Raw genomic sequence first — 22,228 nt, forward strand, 5'->3', positions numbered from 1 at the left:
CCCGTGCTCCACAACTACTGAGCCTGCGAGACACAACTACTGAGCCCACGTGCCAGAACTACTGAGCCCACGTGCCAGAACTACTGAAGCCCGCGTGCCTAGAGCACTCCACAACAAGAGGAGCCACCGCAATGAGAACCCCGCGGACCGCAATGAAGTGTAGCCCCCGCTCGCGGCGACTAGAGAAAGCCCACGTACAGGCACAAAGACCCAATGCAGCCAAATAAGTAAATAAATAAATGTCCTTTTTTGTAAAGAAAATAATTACCTGTAGAATTATAAGATCTTAGAATTTGATACCCAAAATTAATTCTTTTTCTTTTAAAAGTATTGACGGTTAGGATTTTAAAATTTATTTAACATGGACAGTATCTCAATTATTGACATATATTGAAATTATAGTCACCAAAATGCTATGTATTTTTCATATCCTTGACTGAGCCATGTCTGATTCCTGTATTTGTCTTTTTCCTTTTTTTTTTTTTTTTTTGATTCTTATTATAAGACCTTATGTTTGGCAACATTAAAAAAAATCCATTCTATTAGATTTGGTTCATTTTCCTATATAACAATATCTTCTTAAATACGAATCTATAACATGGTATATTAGCAATGTCTTTTTTGTTCCGTGTTGGCTGCATCATTGGTGGCTTCAGTCAAATTATTATTGATATGCTGAAAACACCTCAGATCACATTAATATGTTGAAAAGACATCATATCTTGCAAGCATCCACTAAACATCTTCTATATTGACATCAATCTATTAATCTTCACTTTAGTGTGTGAGAGCAGAAAACATGCACTCAGCCACTTATTAACCCATCCAATTCTATTTTTGTTAGTCCAAATATTTCATAATAAGATGTCATGAAAATCCTTGCAGAAAGCCTTCTATAAACTGCATGTACCAGTCTAATATTCACCTCAAAAAGGAAATAGTGGACTTGTATATGTCCTTAGCAAGGTTTTCAACAAATCTTTTTTTCGTATCTTATATATAAAAGAATAAAAGTGAGAAAAAGGCTGCTCTGTTTTGACTTGCTTTCATTAAATAAACACAACCTTTTCTCAGTGCTCACAAACAATTTATTTTATAATTTCGTGCAGAGTCTTGTTTGGAATTAACATCAAACATATCAGATTGTAATTAGCAGCATCTTTCTTCATTCTCTTTTTGTCAATTCATGCATTATTTACATATACCATGGACAATCAGTGCTTTGCCCATTTTCATGGTTTATGAAAGAATCTATGCAATCAGTCCACCATTTCTTCTCCAAGATATCACCATTTTAAGGTGCAATTCACATGGGTCAGGTGTCCAGCCCATTTGGAGTACCAAAGTATTGACTTGGAGTTCAATTTCCCTAGAGTTTATTTCTGTCTACTCAGTTTAAAATATTGATATTTCACTTCACAAAAGACATTATTAAATAAAATTGAAAGTATTCCACATTCTGTCATTTATTATCATTTATTATCATTCCATGAATCCCAAGTGAACGGAGTATCCATTTCCTGGTCTTTGCTCCAACTTTTATTAATGTCATTAATGTTTCTCTCATTCTAAATGTTATTTACAGCTATCATTATGGGATCAGACCATTTTCTCTAGTATTTCCGTAGGTGGTAGGAAAATAAAAGCAAGGGTTTACTTTCAGATTCTGTTTTTTCCTTTTTTTTGTTTTTGCCCAGGCTTATGCATTACAAACTTTTTATTTCCATGCCATTTAATATTTCTAGGTATAGGGTATATCTGCTTCTACTTCAAGCTCTCAAATCACTATTTTTTTTAATGGGAGGGTTATGTACAAATTTATAGACTAGAAAAATCAACTCTAGTTCACACACAACTACAACTATTAATAACTTGTGTGTATTGAGCTGAGAAATTTAACAAGAACTGTTCTGTATGTTTGGCACATATAAGTTCCTTCATTTACTCCAAACTCTGTGAAGTAAATATAATCATCATCCCCACATTACAGATGAGAAAACCAAGGCATAAATAGGCTAAGTCTCTTATCCAAGGTCACACAGCTAGTAAGTATGAGAGAACCAGTAGATGAATCTAACCAATCTATTTCCAGAGCTTGACCATGCTTAGCCAGTTTACAATAATACCATTTCTCATATTTAGCTCAAGATTATTTGAATGCTTCCTTTCTGATTCTTATCACTTATCACTAACCAACATATTCTTCAATTTTGTTTGAAATAGACGCTCATCACTGCTGCTTGCTTTAGGAAATAATTTTGTCCATTAGGCAAGAATTTGTCAATATTCTGCTTTAAGGAGAGTAAGTGTGCAGTCTCCATCACCGATACCCATTCCCAGTGCTATGATGTGCCACAAACCCTCCCCCATTTAACTAGCTTAGAACCTTCTGTATGTCCCTTAAATAATATCTCTTTATTAATGTTTTCTCTATACCTCTTTATTTCAATCTTCTCTAACATACTAGATTTCCAGTAAATGGGCACCTACTTGACACATGGTCTGCTCCAATTAGGTCAAATTCTTATTAAAGAAACCCATATTTCAATCACGTATCTTAACCCACCAAATTTGATGTGTTACCATAGAATTTGTGTCATTATGTCCCTATCTACACATTAGAATATTGGAAATCTAAGGCCATGTGTTTTACTTATGGCTATCCTCAAACTATTTCCTTTAGAAGGGTCTGGTAAGCTCTCTATTAAGAAAGCAATGAAAAGGAAGGAAATTTCTATTTTACTGAATCATCTGGATGTATGATTTCTTCATTCAAAGTTTTCAACAAGTCTTCATTCATGCATTAATGGAAAATAGGGGCTAGTGCAAGTAAGGAGACTCCTGTCCTAGATGTAGTTCTATCACCAACTTTCTTTATGAACTTTACCAGATCTTTTGAATGTCTCCTTTAGTCATAATATATTCATAACATTGGTTATTGTATGTAAAAGTATCTTTCAGTGGTAAAGAAGCATTGTTAAGCTATGCCATTGTAATTAATCAGCTCTTCATTCATAACTGAATATAGACAATTTGCTGAGCATGGTTGTGAATGAATGTCACAAAACCGATAGATGCATAAAGAATCAAATAATAATAATACCTGATTGCATATACTAATTTTTTTTTTTTGGCCACGCAGCATGCGGAATCTTAGTTACCCGACCAGGGATCAAACCCATGCCCCCTGCGGTGGAAGTGGGAAGTCCTAACAACTGGACCACCAGGGAATTCTCACATATACTAAATATTAGATACCTGGTAGAAGTTATAACTCTGTACTGTAATTGGTTCTTATAAAAAAAAGTTGGTAGAAATATACCCATGAACATATTGTTACTTACTAGATGAGAAATAAAAGATCTTAATGAGACTGTAGCTCAGCAAAAGGAACCAGCTATCTTAAACAATAGCTGGTGATGATAAAGGTATGTTTTCTTTCCTTTGGAAGAAACAAAGCTGGCTTCAAAGATATCTAGTGAAAATGGCCGATGACCTCAATAGTAGAAACAAAGCCTAAAGGAGAAAAGGCTATCTATCTTTATTGTATTAACTATTTGGTTCCTAATCTTCTACTTTTGTCTTTTAGTTTTTATTCTTATGTAAAATAATGGGTTTATCTTCCCCTTTCTCTTTCAAATTTTGTTGTCATTTAATTCTTATAGAACACTAAATTTGTTCACCCAATGCATTATGATACAAATTAAACAATAGAGAAATACATTAGGAGACATTAGAACATGTCCTTCTCATAAATTTTCAGATATAAATGGTATCCAGACCTATAGTTTATAAGGTTTCCGTGTTTATATATTTCATTGTATAAAAATAAATACATAGAATCTTTTTCATCATTTTCTAAAGAGCTATTTTTTAAAAAGTTCTGATCTTCTGGTTAAATAATAATGAAAACTTATAGACAAATTATAACATCAACGAGTGAAATGGAAAGTTACCCTCAGGAGAACGACTTGTATAATTGTTATAGAATAATACAAACTTTAATTTGATTTACTGATTACATGCGTATGCCAAATTTCTGTTTTTTTCTTCTTCCTTAATAATTGATAACCTAGTTGAGAGCAGAATTACAAAAGTGAGAGACAGAATGTAATGATTTAATAGAGCATTAATGCTTTAGTTTTAGTTTGGGAGTAGTGGAGAGCTAGTAATGGGTACTGCCTGAAATGGTATTTTTCCCAATCATGTTATAATTTTATTTAACTAAATATTTTTTAAAAATATGAATCAATAGCTTACCTTAGAAAAAATACATTTAAAAAAAAATCACCTAAAGGATAAAAACATAGTTTATTTACTCCTAACTGAAATGGTCAAACTGAATAATGTCCTCATTTTAATACAACTGAAATTAAAGAATTTTTTTTTTAAATTTTTATACTGGAAGGCCTTTCCAAACATGCAGGAATCATGATCTTAGATTACCTCATTGACCACAAAGGCTAGCTCAAAATGCTTTGTGTATGTAAGTCAATTGCTTTGGTGGATACTGTAAATAGATATTACAATTAATATTTATTTCTATCATTAGAATACATTTAGAGAAAAATTTTGTTGGCTTTATGATATGCCCTGGAAGATGCTATTGGAGTATAGAGACTGTATGGGGGTTCACTGTTATATATCTTTTTATAAATTACAAAGATGTGGTGGTGGTTAATTCTCAATTTTCCTATGTGATTTTTTCATCATTATCAAGCTTATACAATTAGAATAAACGGTTACAGTCCACAGATGAACGTGCTCACAACTCTAGGCATGGAATGAGTCAGCAGGTTGTACAGCAGAATCAGGTGCTAATTAACTCTTCCTTAGGTAGAGCTATGTTTCTGAGGCACCTGGCTGGTAATACTAGAAGAGTATTTAAATGCTGGTCACACTGTACCCATCTCTATATTCTCAAAGCATAAAGAAGACCAGCCAATGATTCTAGTACATATTCTTAATATCTTATTTGATAAATTGCCTATACTCTTTGGCACATTGTAAATATATATATAAAATAACGGAAATAAAATAAAGGTTCACAAGCCAAATTCAATTTTTCATAGTGATTACTCATTTCCAGAATATATTGCATCTTTAAAAACTACTCAGAAATAATGGAGTATATAATGGGACTATGAAAATGTTTATGCTAAGATTCAGATAATGTTCCCACTGTTGTTTTCTTATATCCCTCACTTATTTCGTGGCTTTCTTCATGTCATGTGATACTTAAGTAAATGAGAAATTCAGAATAAATGGGAAGTTAAAATATCTTTTCTTTGCCAGATTTTCAGTTTTATGAAAGTAGTAAAACGAGATACCTTAAAAACGAACATACACATACAAAACGCAATGAGTTTTTCAAATATTTTCATATATATTCCAAGTTCTTACACTGGTACAATCAATTTATAGTTGTTTTCTGTAAACATGAATTGACAATTTATAATGGATGAAGGTCTTTGGGGCGCATGAAGTAAAATGCTATGGTAGGTTCAGCATTAATTCAGGGGAAAAAATTGATTTCATCATCAGTTCCCATACTGTCTGCTTCTGGCTTTATGTAAATCTAATAACAATTCTCTGGGTCAGACTATTCATTTGCAAAATGGGAATGAATGTGCTTTCCTTTTATTTAGAATAGACACAATAATGTGTTACATGTACCATTATATTACATCAGTGAAAGTCGCCACAATATTCATATATATTATATGGAGATGGAGAGCAAAGTCTAGTAAATTAATCTTCCTGGAGGAAATATTGAACTGTAAGATATTTTGTTTCTTTTCCAATTTTAGTTGGTGCCACTTGTTAGATAAAGTAATGTCATGAACGGAGCTTGGTCTAGCCATTGGTTGCTTAAAATTTGAAAGCTAGTCTATATAAGAAAACTAATTTTAGAACTTATGGATTGGTCTTGTTATCACTGAAGCATCTTACTATAGTCATAGCTAATATATAATTTAAGTAATATCCTTTATCCTTCTCTATTATGGAACTATAATTCATGTTAGAGGTTTTCTGAAATGTACATTTCATTTGAAAACAAAATGTCAGATTATGATTTATTTCCATATGTTGATTCCCCTAAAAGAATACATGTCTGACAAGGAAGAAGACACCATGTGAATTGTTTCACTTTTGTGAAGAGGTTGTGTTTCTATCTAATAGAGAAGAGTCACCAGGCTGGCTTTCCTAATAGGCAGAAACAGGACAACAAAGGAGAATCACAGCACTCAGCAGTCTGCTGACCTACTTTGTTATTATAACTCATCAGAGCTATGAATGCACTTTTTTTCTCAGTAAAGCTACATAGTGACTTGTCAGCAAATTAATTACATCTTGTTAGGGCTTTAAAACATTCTGTTAAGGCAACACATTGTACTTAGAAAAAAAATCAGTAATATAATACTATAATTTATAATGTATAGAATTCAAATCTGAAATACATTGCTAGACCTCAAGAGAGGAGAAATACATTTTTAATTAAGAGATATCTAGTTTCATGTCTTAATTATATTATCTCAGTTGTATTATTTCAATCAGTCATTATCTAATTAGTTTATGGGCTTTGTAAAACAAAAAGTGAATCTATTTTAATTTTATCTTTATGCATTTGCTAGAATATCAATAGATAATAATATAGTCATCCTAAATTTCAGTATTCTACTTGTATATGGGGAATTGCATATGAATAATATGTATTCCTTTTTTTTTTTTCCAAATCATTCACTTAAAACCAATAAACAGCTCTTTTTACTCTAGCCCCCCAGCACACGTTTATTTTGACTATTACAGTTTTTGAGCTAAAAGTGACTGGAGTCTCAATCCCCACTCTTTGTCGAATGTTCCTGATCGAAAACCAGTTGACAGTAATGGAAATACAAGTCTCCCTATTTTGTGTCTCCACACCCCTTGGTTTATACCCCCTATAGTCTTTAATCTCAATCCACATAAGGCTGCCACTAGCACACTGTTATGTGAGTTTAAAAAAAAAAAAAAAAAGCACTCTCTGGGTGGCTAAATTAGGGAGGGAAAAATTGGAAGAATGGCCACATTTTCAAGTGTACCTGTCTTGGCAAGCAGAAAGAGGGCAATACTTCCTTAGCACTTGTCTCCTTGCTCTTTGGGCAGTGCATACATTACAGAGGCCACAATTCAAATTTATATTAATGACTTTTGTACATAATTTTGTATATAATTTTCTATTCATTTAGATTAGGAAATCTAATTATCTAATCTCTGTATAGTTTTCACACCTAGGAAGAAGTACTATGAACAAAAGCTCTTTAGAATGTAAGCACTCTGACGGCAGGGACTTTGTGTCATTCTCTCTGCTTGTTCAGCGCCTACAACAATGCCTGGCACAAAGCAGGTACTCAATAAGATTGCTTAAGTGAAAGAGTAAATAATATACCCTCATTTCATAGCTGAAGTACAGTAAAGTTAATCGATTTGCCTAAAATCACAGAGGTTGCAGGGGTAGACGCAATTCTGGAATGTGTCTCTATAAATTCAATTCTGCCAGCTTTTTTCCCTCTCTATTCTGCTGTCTAGGAGAGCCAAGATAAGCTATATTATGGTGTGGTTTACACATTAAAAGACAAGCCTCTGGAGAGGAAAAAGATAACTGGAGGACTGCATAGCAGCTCTTCACTGCTTAGACTTACAAGTAAAATATGATACTGTCACTCAGAGCCCACTGACCATCACTATCACAGGGCCCCATCCAACTGGAAGGGAGCTAGAAAATGTGCATAGTGTGTGGCCTTTTGGTTATTAGTAAGTGTCCCTGACACATTGCCTCAAATGAAAATAAAATTGCACAGTAATCTAGATTTTTCAATCAAATCTCTTATTTTCTCCACATAGGTTTTATTAATTAGACTCTTCCAGACATTTTATACCTTTTTTTTTCCTCTGATAGTCTTAGTTAGTATTGTTCATACATTTTAACGTTTTGCTGAAAAATATTGTCATTTATATAGAAATGAAAGGCTCGAGAAGCTCATTGATTTGGATTTCATGAATTTTGAGTACGTTACATTGCCCACAAGTTGGTCAAGTGATTACATATCTTTGAAGAAATCATTTGATGTACACATTATTATAACACAAATTATCCAAGGAACAACATTTTAAATGCATAATAGAATAACTCCTTTACACATAATTTCAAATGCTGCTGTTAATTACCCATTCTGTTATAAATAATTAATATTTATTTAGTAATATGTGCAAGAGTGGTACAGGACATGTGGGGTACGCAGATACTTATAAGGCACATTGCTTGACCTCTAGAATGGCATCTCTCAAGATGAAATAATGCATAGATTCCCTCAAATAACAAGAAAATAAAACATTATAAGGAATGATGTTTGAGTTGGCTTAAATCATTTTGAGCATGATATTACTCAAATAAACACAACTAGAAAACTAGATATGTTTCTTATCCTTATAGTTCTTGTAAAGCTGAAACAGACATAAATTTACAAACAAAATATTAACAAAAATAAATTAATAAACACATCTCAATTTAAATTTATTGTGATGGATGATGTTTTGTTTTGTTTTGTTTGCTGAAACCAAATAGTTGTATACAAGGTAAATATAGTGATGATTATTACAGAACTAGTTTTCCTAGAGTATGTAGTTTAACACACAAATTATGTACTATGTAATGAATGACTTAGTTTTCAAACCTATTTCTCCATTTTGCCTATGGTGAAAAATTTGTACAACGTCTAATATCATGTTATTAGCCTTCATTTGGTATAAATGGATGATGTATTTATTAAGCCTATATGCCAGAATTATTTTATATAGCACCTCATGGCACAATGCACTTCATCCACAAAGGTAAATTCAGATGCTGTATTTAGGTTGATACTAAATTCATAATATGCTTACATTGAAACATTTCAAACTATTGCCAACATGTATCCATATTTACCAGATTGCTGGGAGAAACCCTGTAGACTCCTTGACAGGAAACCTGAAGATTTCAATTAGAGACGCATTGCTCTAGGAATGTATTATTTAGCTGCAAATCCTTCTTTATTCTGTAAAGTCATTCCCTAAATTATGTCAAGATTAATATGCAAGTTCAGATGCACTGTATTTTTTATTTTCTTAGTTAGATTCTCAAATGAGTATTTTATAATATTTTATAATTTAGAAAAAACCCATTGCCTCTGATCCCTTTAATTATCAAATGTTACAATTTTAGTGTGTGTGATACACCTAAAACACAGTCACAAAATATCATGGGAATGACAAGATTTTCAAAATTAATCTTGTTAAACATTAATTATCTGGCAAATCCAAGATTTTCATTCAGACAGAAATCTATAATTCAAACATTTCTTGAATGAAACAAAAGCAAATATTACAAATGCATAGCAAGATTAATTCCTATTCAGGTTGCATTTTGCAAGTCAGTATCTCTTACCTCTTCAGTTCAAGTAGCCCACCATGGTTAGTGATTGACTTTTTTTAAATTAAGTTTTATTGAAGTATAGTTGCTTTACAATGTTGTGTTAGCTTCTACTGCACAGCAAAATGAATCAGTCATATATAAATGGAGTGACTGACTTTTTAAAAAACATTACTTAAGCAATTATTTTAGTGGAATTTATAAGGACTGGAAAGGAATTAGCTAAGAAGAATTGGGCTTACTTCTATGGAATAAAATGCAGATTAGAAATAGTTAATATAACAATAAATATATTGAACAAATTACCAGTTAGTGATATAGTACAGTTATGGCAATGCCTCTGAATTTGTCATCTTAGGGCATATATGGATAACTAGCTAGTAATGTATAAATGTAGATAAGGATATAAATACAAATGTAAACATCATTAAGGAGGATTTAAATATATAGAGAGATAAGGGTATAGATATACATGCAAATGTGTTTAAGAAAGATTTAAAAAATATATATATGAAAATAAGAATATAGATATAAATGCAAAAATGGTTAAGGAGGATTCAAAATAGTACTTAAAAATATAAATCATTTAAGAGCATGATATGGAAAAGAAGGAAGGCATAAGGAATTCGCTGCACACTCTACCTAATCATTATCTTAAATCATTTAGTACCAATGTCAAATGTTAAAGCACAATTGTCAAGCCCAGACCCCAAAATGACTAGCATCAATCATGTCCTGCATCCACCCTGATCTGGCTTCCCAGTTTTGGCCTTCCCAATATGATTTTCTTTTTCTACATCTACGTCTCATATCAGTCTTGCCACTTTTTAGTATCAAAGCTCAAATGCTGATTTTCAAGTGACTTTTTACTATAATTGGTGTGCTGTGACTACAAGTTTCTTTTTTTGTAACTACTTTTTTAAACTGTTTTCTATAATCTGTGCAACATAAGGTATTCTAACGTAGTTTAGAACAGAAATTATAGAGTCAGATAGATATGCATTCTAATCTTGATTCTATAATCTACTACATGTGTGACACTGAACAATTAGTTTAACCTCTAAAAATCTCAGTTTTCTGAACTGCAAAATGGAGGAAAATAGTGCATACCTCATTTTTCTGCTGTGAGGACCAAATAAGATAGCCTTTCTCACAGCACTGGGGTTTGTATACAGTAAGCATGATATGTAAATATAGAGTGCTTTTTTCTTATATTGGATTTTCATTTCTCCTTTATAACCCTCTTTGTATGTAAATACACTTTTCTCTGTTTTGTTGTGATGGATGGAAGTTTTTTGAGAACTCAATAACTTTAGGATAGAAAATAATATCTTCAAGGTCAAAAGATACTATTGAGATTCTCTATTGATTAAAAATTGTCTTTTTTATGGTTATTATCTCCTTCATATCACTAATACTCACAATATAGAAGAATTTCTGGTCCTTATAGTTGAATGTAAGACTTAACTCTTTCCTACGCTCTACGTTAGAGTTAGACGTGGAAATAATATTAAATAAATGTGAAAGAAAATGGGAGCCAATTTCCTAAGTAAAACTGCAGCCAAAAAGAAAAAAACCCAAGAAGCAAATTGCAAATTCAGGAAAGGTATTTTGTTCAACATCAGAATATAGCAAAAGTTTGACTATGTTAGATTAAAAACAAACACAGACACAAATGGGCACATATACAGGCATTTAAAGAAAAATGAGCAAGACATTAAAATTTTTCTTCATTAAATGTGTTTACCACTACACATATTAACTAGTATATTTCCTAATATTATAATTATACAATTATATGCCATTTATGGATACATAATAACAATTCCTTTACTCTTTCAATAATGACAATTGCTATTTTTTAAAAGATACATAGAGAAAATTTAAAATAATAATTATTTGCAAACTTAAATATTAGTTGGTGCCAATGATGAATCATCTTTTGGCAGCGGTGTTAGTGTTTTTTATAACTATTCACTCAGTCAGCCGTGAGTTTATAAGAGCCGTTGTTTTTTCCTCATCCCCAAATATCTTAGTACTGTCTTTATGTTTGCTTCTTCAGTGATAAGAAAAGTGACAGATCTATAATCAATGAGACTACACAGATTTGAAAAGCGAGTTCATCAAACTCCTTGGTTTGTTTTTTAGATACAGAAAGTTCCATAAAGAACATTTCTCAAACTTTTGATGATAAGTGACTAGGTTACAACAAATTACTATGTTTGGCACTGTTGTAGGCAGTGGAGATAAAGTATAGAACAAAATCCAGACAAATTCTTTGACTGAATGGCACTTATGCTCTGGTGTGGGGAACACAGAAAAATATAAATAACAAATAAGTGTGTGTGTGTGCATGCCCATGTGCGTGTGTGTTGCTAAATTCTTTTAAGATAAAATATAAACAAATTGGGTAATATATTAGGGTGGTTAGGGAAGGCTTCTGTGAGGCAGTGACATTTAAGCAGATATGAATGAAATAAAGGAGAGATCCAGGTGAATACTGGGCCTCAAAGAAAGGAGTGAAAGGAATAAAGAATGGAGGAAAGGAGGGAGGGAGGAAGGGAGAAAAATACGTAGGCAAGAAGAGACAAAAGGGAGAAAACAAGACATTCTTCTCAACATGTGCTGTAACCCCTCTTGCCTTCAAACACAAAGCCTGAGCTTCATTGGTTAGGAGACAAAAATGTATATTCTTAAGATGTCTATGTCATTTTTACAATAACAATCTATGAAATTAATAATAGAACAGTCCGGAAAAGAAGAGGGTGTTCGATTTATGCCAAAGTTAAAATTCTGTGAAAGTCTCATAAAATTTACCACCTATAAAATGTGAAACATAAGAGAAGGCTATTCTGATGTGCAGTTAACTTAAATAACGTTTTATTAAATATAAGGTAATTAAAATGTAATGCAAGAAGAAAATATGAGAACTTAAAGAGAGAACAAATATCTGTGAATATATATATTAAAAATATTCACGGGCCTCCCTGGTGGCACAGTGGTTGAGAATCTGCCTGCCAATGCAGGGGACACGGGTTCGAGACCTGGTCTGTGAGGATCCTACATGCCGCGGAGCAACTAGGCCCGTGAGCCACAACTACTGAGCCTGTGTGTCTGGAGCTTGTGCTCCGCAACAAGAGAGGCCGCGACAGTGAGAGGCCCGCGCACCGTGATGAAGAGTGGCCCCTGCTTGCCGCAACTAGAGAAAGCCCTCGCACAGAAACGAAGACCCAACACAGCCAAAAATAAATAAATAATTAATTTAAAAAAAAATTCACAATTGTTTCATTCCTTTGTGAGTGTTGCACTATGTATACCAAAATGAATGCTCTTAAAATTAAATGTGAATATAAGTACACTTAACTATGTAAATCAAATTTCTATTTCACAGACATTTTTATATTCACATGTCTTTTATGGTAAAGTTTAAAGGCTATCTTTCCCATGATGTTTTCACTAGAAGGAAGTACTAGCTGAAATATCATTGCATGTCATACATATCTCATTTGCATTTACATTGATGAAACATGTCTGCATGTTTACAATGCCTAGAATTGCATGTCTTGAACACAGTAAATGCTAAAATCATGTTGAAAGAAAGAAGTTATTCTGAGCAGTAGGCATTTTTAAAAGAATGTTGTACAATACTATGACTATATGTGTGTGTACCTTTGAAATAAAATGTCTCAATATACACAGAGTAAGATATCTAAAAAATAGAGGCTGTAACATATACATCCCCCTGGAACATTTCATGTAAATAAACTTTAGCTCTAGAAACAGAAACGTCTGATTTTATATCCATAGAAGCAAAATTAAGTTTTCTCTCCCCATTTATGAGGCTAATTAGATCATTCTAACATAAATATTTAGAACTTGTTGGCAAAACGTAGAAAACACAGTGTAAAATAATACGAATTACTTACAACCATCTCATTTAGAGACACCCAGCAATCTGGTGGAAAGTCCTGCAGCAGTGGTACCAAGAACTGAAGACAGCCATCCCAGTGGCACAGGAGCAGCATCATGCCGATGAGGTTAAAAATTCTCACCACAGCGCTGGCGAGATCATATGTCATGTGGAAAATCTGTTGACCAAAATATAAAATCAATTCTTATAATCAAATTTTTAAAAGTCAAGAATACTACCAATGTCAGTAGACATTGACATTATATAGTGCAAGTATCAATTTAATAAAAATACAGAAAGAACTTTTACAAATAGAAACAGAGATTGCATGTCTTTATCCTTACATTGAGGTCTGGCACTCTATGAGTATTACAACCAACTGTGGGTTCTCTATGAGGAACAGAGGTGACATGAATACATTAAATCGATGAGCCATGTTTTAAAGAACATTGGTTTTGCCAGTAGTTTTTCACTTACTGTCCTTCCAAGCATTTTAGCAAAGGTGCTTTAAAAGAAGTTAGCAAATTTGACAAATGATGGGCACACGCTTCTCTGCTTCTCATTCCTTGTTAAAAGATTTGTTGAGAACCAAAAAAATAACCCAGGGACTGAAAACCATTAGCAAAAGTAGTTTAATTGCAAAACATAAAGGAAGATTGACAATTAACTGCAGTTAACTTTATAGCTATATGAGTTAGAGCTACTTCTTTTATTGTGCAGATTGAACGTGAATAGTGGCTTTTGAGATAAAAGTTCTCTGAATGGTTAAAAAACAACCGGGCAGCACATTTTAAAAATTAAAATTGTTATGTCCATTGTATTATCTGTATGCTACAGGTTTCCCTTTCCTGTGAAACTTTATTTGTATTTTCACAACATCCATTATGATAGGTTAGATTATTTCAGAAAGCACAAAAAATTATGACAAATGAACATTCTCCATCAGAATTTTACAAGTGGAAACTTACACAGAGCTTTATATTTATAACTTCTCATTCAGAACCTGAATCCTTTCTTTAGTAGCTCATGTGTTATATCACTCTTCCATTGCTAATACGGTTTCTGCTTATATTTCACCTAGTCTAGAATAACAAAATCCACTTGGGAGCTGATGTATAATTGTTAAAGGGCTACTGAGTTAATAAAATTAATAAATATGTATAAATACACAAAGAAACGACACCTTGAGATACTTAGGATCACATTTTGTATAATTCACCAAAAGAATGGTCTATTTTTGAAGTAATGAGGACACCATGTATTGAGAAATTAACTGAGAAACAGGAAAAAAACTCGCAAATTTAATACTTTGATTTAGAAACTATATCTTGGTAAGGAAACTTCTATAATTCTTAAGAAATGCATACTGAAGTGTGTAGAGGTAACATGACAGCACAGCTGCGTTTTGCTTTTATAAAATCAGCAAATCTATCTTTAATTGTTTTTCACTTTGATATATTTCTATTAGCCATTAATTCTTTCTTTAAATAATCTTCCTTTATGACACAGTAATCAGAGTGAGCAAAAAAAAAAAAATCCTTCTTTGTGGGAATGTACACACTGTTCTGAATTTTTTTTAAAGTAAAATTGGGATCCTGGATTTTAAAGTCAGCAGATCACGTATTTTGATATCAGACAGCTTATATGAGTAGCAATTTATTTTAAAGCATTAAGAATTTTATTTCCTGTAAAATATTTTTATTTTATTTTATTTTTTGTGACTTTCAAGTCTTGTTTTATATTTTTTTAAATTTTTATTGGAGTATAGTTGATTTACAATGTTGTATTAAGTTTCAGGTTACAGCAAAGTCAATCAGTTATACATATTTTTTAATTTGGTTTTGTGTTTGGCAAACCCAAAGAAAAGTCCTTTTAATGTTCTTTCCTCTGATATTTCTTGGTCACTGAATTTGAAAATAAAATAGTACCAACATTTTTATCAATAACTTTTCATTAAAAGTAACAGTAAAATACAATAAAAAAGTTTTTTACTACTAAAGTAGGGAAAGAAAATCACCATGGATTTCATTTTTTTGTTTAGTAATAGAATTCTATATTTATATCTAAGCATTTCCTGACAAAATGGACATATTGAACAACATGTCTTTTGGGTAAGTGTTACATAGTTGAGAAATAGGGTAAAACTGAAGAACATAAACTTCTGGATCAAACAAGAAACTAATCTCCTTTCAACCTTATTATCTAAAATAAACAATATCTGAAACTGTCTGCCAATTATCTCTAAACTATAAAATATGGGCAGCAACCGGCATTCAACTATAAGATTTTAGAATGAAGTTTGGGATGTTACAGAGAATTAGGGCCCGTTCTCAGTATAGCTGACTTTTATGGATTTTCTTCTTTCTTTATCAGGAGTTAGATTCTTTTTGTAAGGTCTTAAGTGATTATTTACTGAAATAAGATAACATATTCTAACAGTTATTCACCAATTCCTTTAATAAAACCCTGTTATTTCTAAATTGTTTTCCAGAGAAACAGAATGACTATTTTCATAAAGGACGTTAATGGGGTTATAAGGCCTTTCATAATATATTAGAAACACAATTTTTTTGTTTTGCTTCCATGTGATTACTGAACCCCTATTGTACAGGATAATCCCTAGAATTAAGCCTAACCTCTACCCCATTTCTATTCCTAACTTCACAATGTTAGTATACTATACTCATGCTAGATTTATATACTAACTCTACTGTAGAGTGCTCACATAATTAATTTCATAAACGGTCTCCCTTTTGGGCCTTTAACATTATGTGTTCAAAAGTGATCTCACTTTCTGGAGCTATTCCAAAATCTAACATTGGAAGAGGCACAGCAAGTTGGCTATTTTGACACTGGTTAATATCAAAAGCTAATTACAAATAGTCAAATCCATGTAGCTCCATCCTGATTTATCTACCTGACAAAAGGACAACATAGTGTATATAGTATTACTTTTGATGCATACATAAATGTGTGTAGTTGCTTGGGCCCGATTTGATTGTCTGTTGAGCTCTTATAATTAATACACCCTGGAAGGCATAAGCTTCACATATGACCAGTTGCTGAGATATTTATTTATTCATTCATTTATTTAATATTTATTATTTTTTAATTGAGATAACATTGGCTTGTAACATTATATAAGTTTCATGTTTACAACATTATATTTCTACTTCTGTATACACTACAGCATGCTTACCACCAAAAATTTGGTTTCCATCCATCACCATAAAGTCGACCCCCTTTACCCATTTTGTCCACCCCATGCTGTTTCCCCTCCGGTTACCACTACTCTGTTCTCTGTATCTAAGTGTTTGTTTTGTTTGATTTGGTTTCTTCATTTATTTTGTTTCTTTTTTGTTTATTTATTTTTTATATTCCACATAGGAGTAAAATCATATGGCATTAATCTTGCTTCATCTGACCTACTTCACTTAGCATAATATCCTCAAGGTCCATCCATGTTGCTGCAAATGGTAAGATCCCAACTTTCTTATAGCTGAGCAGTATTCCCCTGTATTTGTATACCACATCTTTTTTATCCATTCATCCATGGATGGTCACTTAGGCTGTTTCCATGTCTTGGCTATTGTAAATAATACTGCTTGAATATAGGGGTGCATATATCTTTTCAAAATTAGTGTTCTTGTATTCTTTGGATAAATACCCAGAAATGGGATAGTTGAATCATATGGTAGATTATTAATGGCCCTGGTAAAACCTTGCTCATGGAAGATTTGGAATGAGAAGACTGCTTCCTTATGGAGCACATACATCTGCAGATAGTCACGCTAACCAAAAAAGGAAACATCTGGTCTACTTTAAGCAAGGCCATAACTTCTTATTGTCTAAGGGTAGCTTGTAAGATAAGTCTCAGGGCAACTTTACTCAACTTCCTGATCAAGTGGCCAACATCATTGATGAATTAATTAATATTTTCAGCTTTTTTCCATCTATGAGGTAGAAATCCTAAAGTGATAAATTCCTATCTAAATCTATTATCTTAGCGCTCCTGCATGCAAACCTGACAACTCAAAAACAGCACTGTAGATGACACTCAAATTGTTCAATGAATTGTAGTTATTAATTGTTAAATCAATTGTAAATTGTTAAGTAAATTATTAAATGAATGAATGAGACTGTTGCAGGGGGTTAACAATAACAGCAAAAGTAACATTTTATGATCTTAAGAGTGGAAAGTTTTCGCTTTTGTGTTGTAAACCAAGGAATTTAAAAAAGAAAAACAACTTCATTATTTTCTACCTTCCAAGTAATCTGTACTTGAAACCTGATTTGCGTGCTCAGAGTGTGGGTAACAGAAAGACAGACCATTCTGACCCACCAGCAATATGTTTTAAGTGGTACTTACAAGAGTCAACAGAAAAAAGATAATTAAAATAAGTTTGAAAGGTAGCGCTTTAATTTTATTTTCACCAAAACTAGACTACAAAATATGTCAGTGGAAGGCACTGTGCTTTACATTCGCCCAGCTCAGAACATTGTGTTTTTCATATGACTTCAAGGAGAGGAAAGAGCTGGTCACAGATACTCATTGAATTACTTTTATAATATTATAGTTCTAGAATTCTGCCCAGATGGAGTCTAATAACTCCAGATAGAATTGCTGGAAGAATTATCTGAGTAAGATAATTTGATTCCGAATCCCAAATCCTGCCCTAATAGTTGCATATTTGTTCACCATAAGTATAATTTTTTGTGATATTTCTCCCAGGAGCAATGTATAAACTATCCTGTTCTTAAAAGGTCGAATCCCTAACTGTGTTATATGGAGATATCCATAAATTAGCAGAGTGACTGATTCCAAAATGCTTCCACACTCATTCTTGATAAGCTGGATTCAGGGGTCTCTCAATCTAATAACCCACCTATGAAATCGGTGAGACTTAACCAATCCTTAACTATTTGGTTTACTATGTTTTACTTAACCAAAAAATGGTCAGTTTGGGCTTCCCTGGTGGCGCAGTGGTTGAGAGTCCGCCTGCCGATGCAGGGGACATGGGTTCGTGCCCCAGTCAGGGAAGATCCCACATGCCGCGGAGCGGCTGGGCCCTTGAGCCATGGCCGCTGAGCCTGCGCGTCCGGAGCCTGTGCTCCGCAGCGGGAGAGGCCACAACAGTGAGAGGCCCGCGTACCGCAAAAAAAAAAAAAAAAAGGTCAATTTAAGGCTTTTCATGGAATATATTGATCTGTTCTTAGTCTTTGATTTCACCGATGGGAATCATTTATAGGTTAGGCTGCTTCTATGATCTCAGTATTGATTGAAGGCTTCAAATATGCTTTCAGAATTCTTATCGATGTAACATTAAGAAAATCAAATGGGTCGGAAATGGCTCTCTTGACACAGAACATTCTTATTTTTAAGGTATTAAAATAAGTTCAGGTTCTTTGGTTTATCTTTATGTATTTGTACCTGCATAACTTGATATATCTTTTAGATGGAGTGTCTCTATGCCATGTTGACACAGAATACAAGAAAACAAACATTTAGCAACTTAGTCCGTTTCATAGCTAACATATATCCAGAATTCAATATGCAGTAGTCCGAATCAATAGTAAAATAAATATTTTAAGAGTCCTTTTGCACCTTTTGCAATTCTTACCTTGAAAACTATCCAGATTATCCTACCATGCTTTAGGTAAAGTGCAGAAGGTTTCATCTGGTGTATGAGAGAAGAGTATTCTTCACAGTGGTCTCTTTGAACACTGATAATGACCGCACTCATTGGACTAATTTCATCAGTCCCTCCTCTATCTAGGATCTCATTCAAATGGCCAGTCCATAACTTTCAGAAAAGTCAACCAACTGGGCCTCTAATCTTTATCAGCCTGTGTCCATAGTCAAAATGCAGTTATCTACTCCTTAGCTTCCCCTACCTATTATCAGATCCTCTTGCTGTGGAGTGCTTTTTGGAGGGTTTCTTCTTTCCATTGTCACTTCAAAACTCCTCCTACATTGTCGATTAATTCTCTTGTACCCTCAGCCTCATCATAAAATTCTTCCTCTCCTCTCTGCTTTTCCTGAGACTTATGACTGCACCCTGTCCACTTCCCAAAGACTCAGTTTCTCTGGTAACTTTCTCAAACAGAGTTGGTTCAATTCTTTCATACTTCATAAGCCTTAGGTTTTGATGTCAATGCCCTCATTTTCTGAGATCCCCTTTGCCACTTTCAGACAATAATTTGTCTAGCTGTAACAGGAAAATTCCTTCTCTTCAGTGTCCATTCTATTTGGCTATTCCACCCATAACTTTCTCTCATTTCTGGCATCTTACAACCTCTCAATCCCCACCCACCACACATCTCCATTTATTAAGGACTCTGTATTTTTCCACTGCCCTTTTCTGCAAAATGTCAACTTCTGAGTAATCGAAACAGCCACTTTCTATACCTGAGCTAATGAAAATTACTGGATAGGGAACTGTAGATTGTGTATACTAATTTCTTTTAAAAAACAGTAACCTATTTGAAGTCCTCAGCTCTGGTCTATGCATTTCTCTATTCTTAGTACCTATGATTTTCCCTCTTACCATCTATCCAATATTTTTTCCTCTCTTCTCCTGTCCCCAAAGACCATGACTATGCTGCTGAGTTTCAGCTTAAAATGTTACCTTTTCCAAAGGAAACACATTCCTTTTTTTTTTTTTTTTTTTTTGCAGTACGTGGGCCTCTCACTGTTGTGGCCTCTCCCGTTGCAGAGCACAGGCTCCAGACGCGCAGGCTCAGCAGCCATGGCTCATGGGCCCAGCCGCTCTGCGGCATGTGGGATCTTCCCAGACCGGGGCACGAACCCGTGTCCCCTGCATCTGCAGGCAGACTCTCAACCACTGCGCCACCAGAGAAGCCCGGAAACACATTCTTATGTTTGAGTTCCTTCACCTCTGATCCCTCATGCTTTCCAGCAAACATATACCTGCAGCTTTTCTTACTGGCTTTTTCCTAGTATCAAAAGATGTGTCTTCTGATATTAATCTGATCTTCTTTTCTCCTCCAGGAACCAAAATAATGAGTTCAGAGATCTTCAATCTGTGATGAAAACTAACTCTCTCCTTTGTCAGTTGTGGACACTTTTGTAAAGTATAGCAAAAATGAATTAATATAAAAATAAAATTTTAAAAACCAAGACACATGTAATACAAGCCTTCTGCTTATCCCTTATCCTCTTGGATATGGTGGCAATATCAAATTACTATAATTACTAGATTATGTTTTCCTCAGAACTGTTAACTTCTACACTAGTTTTACTCTGTATATTTAGAAACAATAAAATTTCTCATTTCCTCCAAAGTGTTTTAAATTGAAAAAGAATCTTCACTTCCTAGGTACTTTACTAATTTTTTTGCCTTTATATTCTTCTCAGTTTAGCTTCTCAAAAAAACTCTCCTCACTGGAACTTTGAGACAGAAAGAGAGCAGGCCTGCCCTAGTGGGTAAAGTGGTTTTCTTTTCACAGTTACATGTGCAAATTACCACCTGCTACAAAATCTGACTTCCTGAAGGACGTATGTGTCATAGCTACCCTGTACTTCTTTCCTTCTCCCTCCTCCCCACATATTAGGGGAATGTAGAGATATTTAAGGCTGACTTCATTTCCTGAAATGTGGGAATGAAACTTTAAAAAAAATGTGCATCTATTTGAGCATTCTTTTTGAAGTGGCACAGATATTACATCATTGGAACTATAGAGAAGGCTATGCTTTATCACATAACTCTGCGGTAAACTAAACAGTACTTATAAGGTCATAACAACCACATACTTACAGAAGTGTAGTTATGGAATAGAATATACTAGTTATCAATCATGATTGTCAAAGATATATAGCTAAATATGCGTGTGTTATTTTGATCATGCCCATATAATTCTTTAACATATATGTATATATAATAAAAAAATTTTAACTATTTTAGTTGTAAAAAAATTGTCATGTTTCTTAACTATGATTTATCTTGACTATCACCTAGATTTTAGGAATTTGTTTCCTTACTTTGATACTGTAAAATATATCAGCCATTTCCAGTCATACATATTTTTACATAGGATTTTAATTCCTTATACTAAACATTTAGAAAAAGCATCTCTTCATGCAAAAATTGCTCTTTGTTAGCCTTAGTAGCCTGAGAAAAAGCAAAGACCACGAGTGTTGAAGAAAACATAAGAAAAATGATAAAATAATATGGATTCTTTGAAGATTTCTGGTAGGAAATGATAGGAAACAGTTATAGTGGAAACTATAAAAGTACAAACCTTGAAAACTGGGAAGCACAATGTCTGGTGGTACAGAGTTTTGCTCAGAAAATGTTTTTTCTCCCACAGAGGTTATTCATCTAACAGTGAAGTTGCATAAATGGGTCAATGTTAATGAGTACCTAACTGAGATAGAGCATTTCTACTAAGATCACTCATTTTCCTTGGAATTTCAAGTCAGCGTCATCTGACGAATGGCAATAGGTCAGAAATAAAAAATGCTTATGATAGGTTACATTTTGTTAACTGAATATACCCAAATCTTCACATTTTTAAAACTCCTTAGGAAAAAGTAGTACATCTTTTTAACTTATATGAGGACTGTGTAGTATAACAGAACATCTAATTATTGGACAATGCCCTAGAAAAACGAAAAAGCAAGCATAAACCCCATGTGTTTAATTTACTTTAAGAAGCAGCTTACACATTTGGAAAATAAAATTACAAATGAATATTGAAAATGGTCCTATTAAGAAGAGAGTTGACTGGATTAGTACTACGGAAAAGAAAGTAATTAAATTAAACAATTTAAGACCGTTGCCAGGCTTCCCTGGTGGCGCAGTGGTTGAGAGTCCGCCTGCCGATGCAGGGGACACAAGTTCGTGCCC

At 33.4% G+C, this 22,228-nt stretch overlaps 1 protein-coding gene across 1 annotated transcript in view; it reads right to left on the minus strand.

Annotated features, from left to right (window-relative positions):
- The window catches only part of HCN1 (hyperpolarization activated cyclic nucleotide gated potassium channel 1), a 368,418-nt gene that overhangs the window by 153,199 nt on the left and 192,991 nt on the right, over nucleotides 1–22,228 (minus strand). The window contains exon 3 of the mRNA XM_019929239.3: nucleotides 13,375–13,536. Within this exon, the coding sequence (XP_019784798.1) occupies nucleotides 13,375–13,536 (162 nt within the window). The remainder of the gene's footprint in view (nucleotides 1–13,374; nucleotides 13,537–22,228) is intronic.

Source organism: Tursiops truncatus, chromosome 3 (assembly GCF_011762595.2).
Source record: "Tursiops truncatus isolate mTurTru1 chromosome 3, mTurTru1.mat.Y, whole genome shotgun sequence".
In the NCBI taxonomy this organism is placed as follows: domain Eukaryota; kingdom Metazoa; phylum Chordata; class Mammalia; order Artiodactyla; family Delphinidae; genus Tursiops; species Tursiops truncatus.